The sequence below is a fragment of the Cupressus sempervirens genome, chromosome 5, assembly GCF_028749045.1.
Source record: "Cupressus sempervirens isolate cs-2001-9-10 chromosome 5, ASM2874904v1, whole genome shotgun sequence".
NCBI lineage: Eukaryota > Viridiplantae > Streptophyta > Pinopsida > Cupressales > Cupressaceae > Cupressus > Cupressus sempervirens.
This window is the reverse complement of record NC_143122.1, coordinates 451,875,897-451,883,802: the sequence shown is the minus strand read 5'-3', so window position 1 is coordinate 451,883,802 and position 7,906 is coordinate 451,875,897. Positions and strand designations below refer to the sequence as shown.

At 38.2% G+C, this 7,906-nt stretch overlaps 1 protein-coding gene across 1 annotated transcript; it reads right to left on the bottom strand.

Moving 5' to 3' along the window:
- Positions 1-413: 413 nt before the first annotated feature.
- LOC149556727 (protein NDL2-like) lies at positions 414-6,997 on the bottom strand. Its single transcript, XM_089831217.1, has 11 exons — positions 6,855-6,997; positions 4,452-4,551; positions 4,249-4,346; positions 4,041-4,129; positions 3,731-3,791; positions 3,184-3,270; positions 2,996-3,073; positions 2,727-2,780; positions 2,558-2,613; positions 2,131-2,266; positions 414-1,169 (listed from the first exon to the last, which is right to left on the bottom strand). The coding sequence occupies exons 1-11, from the start codon at positions 6,912-6,914 to the stop codon at positions 939-941; spliced, it is 1,050 nt and encodes a 349-aa protein (XP_089687343.1). The 5' UTR covers positions 6,915-6,997; the 3' UTR covers positions 414-938.
- Between the last annotated feature and the right edge of the window lie 909 nt (positions 6,998-7,906).

Here is a 7,906-nt window from a genome sequence, read left to right as displayed (position 1 = left end):
GCATTGCCGACAACCAGCAGATAAAAAAATAGAGAATATAAGCATCCAGAGCTTTTCACGTGGACTTTATGTACGAGTGGTCGCATCCAGCCCACGGGTTGCAATTATGCATTGAGGTCCTCACCCATAAAGTTTTATTATAACTTACCATTGTTATTTTTCAGGGAAACACACAGTAACATATAGCTTACCAGAACCTTGTGCAAGTCTTTTCAAACGGATAAAATGTCTTGTTCAGGCTTTGCAATCATACAGAGTAATGATTAACAGAACAAATTCTAAGCCATCAAAAGAATATCTCTACGGCCACCTATTGATTGATACACTTTTGTCGGCTCCCCTACCCTGAAAGTAAATATTATTATCCCCCATGTTCATGAATTTCAATAGTTGTTTCAATAATGCAACTCTAATTACAACACAAAACAAAGCTTCCTTTCACCGTTTTGGAATATTGTCACGTACATCCTACCGTCAAACACCTTGAATAGGCCCGATAGGAATTGGAATTACATCTTTATTTCTGAGATTATTAAGACAAGTTTTCAGCTTAATACTCTACAAACAAATTTGAAGGTAATGAGCTTCCCGGGTTCAAAAATAGCTATTTATTGCTTCTAATCTAAATATTTAATATTCCCGCATCCAATGAATAATTACAAACCTTTACTCAATCTGGCGCTCTTTTGAATCCCCAATCCCCTGCTGCTTCCCCAAGACGCCAGCCAACATTATTCTGCAATGGCCAAAAATATACAGACAGCTTGCTTCCCTCAACAATAGCTGACTATCCACAATTTATCTTACATAAGTACCTTACTGTAGCTCTGAATGAATTGCTATGTCACATAAAAGTTATTGCTTATTGCAGTTTCATAGACTATTGGTCTCGTGGACGTCATTAAAATCTTTCATTCATTCTTGATCTTCTACAAGATTCACTCCTCTACTGCCAAGCGTGTCTTTATTGGCTTCAGCTTCAATCCTAGACTCTCCGGAGAGAGTAACTCGGCTGAAATGGGCGGACTTGATGGACTCCTTGGACTAGATCCATAGCCTTCCGCTAATTGAGGCGGCCTGTAGAACCCATAGCCCCTCAAAAAGTACTCAATTGGGATGAGCATTGCATGGGGCTGTTCCTCCACAACAAGAGATCCACAGGCTTGAACCTGAAATGGCAAAAATAGCACATATTAAAGAACCAACTAAATATAATGGCGATCCAATTTGGTGCATGGGAACTATCAAAATGGATCTCTTTAGATAGAAGAATGTTTCTAAAATTGTTAAGCCTTAAGGAAAAAATTCCAAGCAAGCCTTGATTGTCTTGACAAAGGTAGTTCTTGAATAGAAGTTTGAATGTTCCAGTACTTCTCTTGGGCTCATTAAGAAGAAATGAATCGGCAATTAGAGCAGGGGATTGGCTGATCAGTTGCACCATCCATTAACCTTCAGGCGGGAGAGATTGTTTAAGTGAAGGCGAACGGTCACATGGTTTTCACTTTAACATTATGTGCTTATTTTTTTATATTGCAAATGATTGTGTATTATGTGCTTATTTTATATTGCAAATGATTGTGTAGAGGGTGCTCATATAATACATTGCAAGAGCTCGAATATTTACTTGGCTTAAATAGCATGTTGACTCTGACCACTAAATTTTTAGCTGCATATGTACATTTAACAAAAGAATTGACTGATTTATCACATACGTACAGTTCTGCGACAGAGGAGATTCTGTCAAATTTGTTTCTTACAAATCTCCACAGCTCCTCTGTACGTGTGTGCCAGATAAGCACGCACCATTAACACAACCACTTTTAGTTTATATGTCATGTATAGATACCTTTGGTTTTAAAATTATTCTTTTCTATTCTATTCTGGAATAGTACACAGTAAGTATCTTTTATGTTGACAAGAGAGTGTCGGTGTTATATTGCTCGGTGAATAAAGCACTTCATCTGAGATAAGTACATTGTTGCAAAGTCTAGTCAATTCATTCCTATTCTAGAAACAGTGCATAAAAAATATCGTCTATCTTGACAAGAATGTGTCAGTGTTATATCTCTTGGCGAATAAATCACTTAATCTGACTTACGTCCATGATTGCATAATTAAAGGAGGTCTTACCTCAACTAATGCATTACACCGTTTGTCCATTTTGGCATGCATGTGAAGAGCTTCCTCATGAAATGGTGAACTCTCTCCAACAAATATCAATGTTCTACACTGAAGCTTCTTCAACCCTTCAGAAAGATCATGTCTCCTGTCAGCAAAGAAGCTCATCCATTACTTTTTATCTATTAGTTTCTCAGTTTCCACTGCAAAAGTTTTATAGATATTGAGTGTGACGCACGTAGGTTTTCTTGCTCGACAGCATGGTAAAGGATATAAAAATTTGGGAACTTAAAAATATGTAATTCAAACGCACTCCATGGGTGCAAAAGCAAATTTTATGTCCGATTCTTCATCAAAAGCACAGAAAATCCTTGATATACATAAATAGGGCTCAGATCAATATTGAAGTGTAAATGATCAATATTGAAGTGCAACTTACTTGCTGATAGCTTCTAGAAACTTCATAACATTCATGCTCTGTCTTTCGTCTAGCAACTGCAACAGAACAGTTAAAGACTTTCATTTACATGATCATGATACCATTTGGACCTAGAGCAAGGTCTTAAAGAAGTGATTTCAGAGGCACATTGATTAAAAAGAACACTAACCCTTCGGCAAGCACGCACAATATCTGATTCGCCAGCCACAATACTTCGCAGTCCCTGGAAATTCATTAGAAATTCACTTAGGGCTCTTAATTTCAACACTCTGGTTTGAAAGTGTCGTAGCTCTGCATATCGAAATTCAGAAAATTGCTTACAGCCACTAAAGGCATATCTAGCCTAAAATTTTCTGACATCTCATCAAGGTATAGTCAATAATTTTGTTCTGTTCCAATGAAGTTTCAGAGTAGTAGAAGGATTGAGGTTCAAAGTACCTCACTAAAATACCGTTGAAGTAATGTTTCCTTGACCAAACCACACATACCATAGAAGTAAAGCAGATTGACCATCAACTGCACAAAAGTATGAAGTTCATGTCAAGAATAACCTTCTAGGAAGATCATTCACTTTGAATGCATTTTGAAACTGCTGGCAGAACTTCAACAAAGACGACAGAGCTAACCTTATTATACAACCATTCTGTCCAAGAAGGCTGCTGACATAATGGTGATACAAGAATAAGTCCAGCGACTCGCTCCTTGTACTTGATCTGCAAGACAAAAGTAACAGCAAACCGAAGGAATTAATCAACAAAACTAAAAAGAATTGAAAAGAAGCAAAAGAAATGAAGTTGACAATTTGATTTTGATAAAATGCTAGCTGGCAAGGGACTTGCACTTGCTTCCTGAGGAGGCTTTGTTAAAAGGGGTTAGCATACTAATTGGGTGATCTATTTTGGTTTTGTAAATGGCTTGTAGCATATGACTACAGCCTTTTGCTGGGTGCTTAATTGTACTTCAAATACGAAGTGAACGTTGCCCTATCCCCTCAGGATTTGAAATGTGAGCTCTCTTTCAAGAATGAATTCTCCACCACTACACCAGCTCAAAAGCACATCATTAGACCAAATCAGAAAATGGATCCTTTCAAGAGGAGGTGATGGAACCCCTAAGTCCTAACCGCTACCACCTCTACTTTCAATCATAAGTGATTTAGCTATGTGTACTTACTGAAAATAATGTCAGGATATAAGCCCCTGCCGTCACACCCATGCAAATAACCTCCCCAAGCCTGTCAAAAATGAATTATGCGTTATGAAAAGCTTTTTAGTTGCACTATTCAAATCGATTAGCCTGTCAAAAATGAATTACGTGTTATGAACTACTTTTTAATAGCAATATTCAAATCGATAGATTGATTGAAGCATAACTCAGCCTAGTAATTTTTCTGCATAAAAGTTGTCATTTGCATTTGTCCATATTATAAACTAAAACAATTGAATTGGTAAACGATCAATTCAATAGTGGCTTATAATTTTACCCAAAGTAATCAAGGACTTCAGCAACCTGCTCAGCCAGGTCGTCCACCGTAGGGACAGGAATATTTGACGAAATGGCTGCAGCTCCTAACTGCAAGAACACTTAAAATGAAAACAAAATAGCTAATGCATCGTGAGCACGCACCCTATAATTGTAAAGATATGAACTGATATCCAACATGAAACGCAGGGCAAAGCCTCAATACGGACCTCATGCCCTGGTGCATCTATGTGATACACACAGAAATTATGGAACAATAAGGAGGCGGCCTCGGGACAAAAGAATAGGCCTTGAAAGCAGGACATGTCTGTTAAATTACTGAATTGTTAGTGACAGAAACTCCTGTTCAAGTCATTTCCATTGTAAATTAGAAAGGGAAAGCTAGCTTTGGGACTAGAAAAATAACACTTACAATTCAAAGCAACGTCTGGATAAGTGATGAGAGCTGGTTTTTCCTGATCTCCACAAACAAAGACTGAGACAGGACCATAACTAGTTTGCACAACATGCTCCTGATAATGACAACCCAAATATTAAAACAGGTCAGAAGAAGAATACATTATATAGAGACCTTGCTAAATGCTTAAATGAGAAAGATCTTTAGGACAAGAGCCAGAGAAAGAGAATTAATACATAACAATGCCGTAAACAACCAAAATCCAATCCGTGAAAATTTCAAAGAACAGCTAGATCAAGGATAGCGAGACCAGGGAAAGATCTAGTCTGATGTATCTCGAAGGCGAATCTGGGAGCTACGTATTTCATTAGGGAATAATTTAATTTTCAGGAACTGATTTGCATACATAATGACAATGTTTTTATGTTGAAGAAAGCATATTCAAAACAGAATTTCCCGGCGCTGAAAAGGCATTTTTAGAAGCAAGCCAAACACGATGTAAGATAGCAATTAATTATTTAACAATTGAAACGAATAATGTTTTAAACTGGTACAGGAGAGAGGTAAGTTGCTCACAGATCGACTCAGAGACTCGCACTCAAAGCTTGTTCTCAGAGTAGTAAAGCTTTTGTTGCTTATAATTCGACATAATTCACGGAAAGGAAAAGTTTGATAGCACAAACAGATGTCAAAGCTTTCTTTCCCCAAAATTAAAGCAAAATTTGCCACGTGATCAAGACGAAAATAAGACGGAACTAACGCAGAAATTACTTGACAAGGGGCAGGAGGTTGGAGGATTCCGATTCCAAGAATAAACGACATAAATTTCATGCATTGTTCGGATTCAACAAATCCAAAATGCTATCTCCGTTCGAGGCCTCGTCTGATCTGGAATGTCTTAAAAGGTAAATCTAGTTAAGCTTTAGAAATGGATTTCTTGTAGCTTATGGAAATTAGCTAGAAATGTAAAATGAACTCTACACGCAAATTTGTACTTCAGAATTCAAAGGCTTTAAATCAAAGCGGAGGAAGTACTGAAACAGTCTGTTCTTTAATCAAAGGCAAATCCAGGGGGAAAGTGAACTCTTCACTCAAATTCGTACTCTCGAAACGTTACTAGTTCATCGTTGAACCTAATTAAAACCAGAATTCAATTAGGTAGGGTTAAAGTTTTGTGGAAAAGTTATGAAAGACTTCGTATTTTCAGAAAGGGAAAGCGTCGAAACTCGATTCTAAGGATGCATTTGCCGCAATGAGATGTCTATTTCTGCTCCGAGTACACCTTTGTCTCACTTCAGCGTCCCACTGTGTCAAAATAATATGATCCTCCTAATCGCAAAATCCACAGCGCATTTACATTCCGAGCTGAGTTTTCTTTCAAATGCATCTGGAGAAGGATGATGAGAGAGCGTTAGTTTAATCAGACAATTGATTAAACACATCATAATAGCATTTCAGCGAAGAAACCCTGCTAGATCTTAGGTAAGAGCCTCAGCTCGTCTTAGAAGACCAGTCAAAGGTCCCGAGAGTAATATTAAGATGAATTTAAACGCTAATTTTTCTCTCGAATACCTATAGTTAGCATGAAAGGATCCATTTGTTAAGTTCCCCCAATCTAGCTAGAGAAATCGGTATAAAGTTCCCTCAGAATAGTTGAAGAATGCAGAAATGAGTATAAAGTCCCCTCATAATAGTTGGAGAATGCAGAAACCAATGTAAAAATGGTCAAATATTCCATACGTGAAGTGCCACTTCGACTTTCTCGACACGCTAGTCTAAAAGGCCGGCTGCCAGGCATGCTTTCAAATCCACTTCACATTTTGACTGAAACTCCATTTTACAAAACAAGATACGGCCGTATCATTACTCTTTGATAAAGGAGAGCCCAAGCGAACAAACTTTACCAAATTCGCACACTCCGTCCAGAGAAAAAGATGAACTCTACTTCAAACATCCGATTCAGCAACCTCCAAACTGAACTTCATCTCCATCCACTACCAAGCTCATCCGACTAAAAAACTAAAATCTTCACAGGACTTCTCGCCAGCAAGCCACGTGGAACCAGACTGAACTCAGAACTCGTCTCAACCTTTCCAAGTTCCAAGCAAAGCAGCCAAATATCATGTACCGTAAAGCAAAAGAGCAAATTCTCCTAAAAATTACACCTAAAAACAACAACATTTTTCTCGAAAAGCCTCAAATTCGCGGGAAAAATTACAGAAAACTACTGCCTCAGCAAATCTCCGATCCTTTGCTACTGTTAATCCATTGCAACAAGCAGCCGAGCCAGAACAAAACATAACAAATACAATCTACAAAAACCTACATTACTCAGCACAGACTCCACCAAACTCCATCCTCCACTGAGAATTCAAGCAAAGCAAAAACAAAGAGCAAACAATCAACGAATCAACTTACCTGTCCACCCCAGGGGATAATCTCAATGTCCACAGACACAGAGCCGCTGGAATCGCCCATACCAAAGCAGGAACAAGCGTTTCAAGAGGAAATCAAAACGTTATGAAATCCTCCTCTAGTCATATAAGCCTTCGTTCCTCCTTCCCTCTGATCTGTCTCAAATCGCCATTAAAACTACGGCCTCTACAACTGTCGGCAGTGCACGCGGAACGCACGGCAAGCACAGACAAATCACGTACCGCAATTGACAGCGACAAATTCTCCAATCTTGATATTAACATGTAAAATCTCCATCCGACGGCCCACAGTCTCTGCCTCCTTCAGATCCCTGCACCACAGCCGTCAGATCCGATCTACCATCACGAAAGTCGTAGTCGGTCAGTAGACGATCAACGGTAACATTTGTCCCACTTTTTCTTCTAATCCAGATTAAACGACGTAGTATCAGAAATTAATTGTCGTAATTAATTTAACAGCACTTGGCCAATCTACCGCAGTCAAAAGTCACTTTCAAAATTGCTAATTAACTCCCCGCCAAATCACCGCCGTTGATTTGTCATGTTTAAATATAATAGTTAGCCTGGCCAGTCCAGTGAAAGAACGGCACTGCTAAATTAATTATAAATTAAAGACTTAAAACGTATCGCTTTAAAAGCGCTCAGTAATTTTACTCGTTTGTAAATGATATTTGTTGTCCCTCGAGTGGGGAATGTGAACTTGTAGTCTGCTGCTGTCGGCAAATAATTTTGTCGGTGCGAATGACAAACTTAAATAGTCGTCACATTTTACATATTTTAGTAGGTGTTGTACTTTTGGCGCCTACACCAACCGAGCGAATAAGAGGCAGCCGACTAAATTCACCGATTAAATTATTTCTCATTATTTAATAATTAATTTTAATATTATTATACAATTGTTTCTGATTTTTTATTTAATAAAAAATATATAATAAACATCAATTGGTCAGCTAGTTAGTCATTGTAAATAACTAGCACTTGAACCGAAGGAGCAAGGGGTATGCTAATAGTGAGAAAAGGTGGTAGTCTATGTAA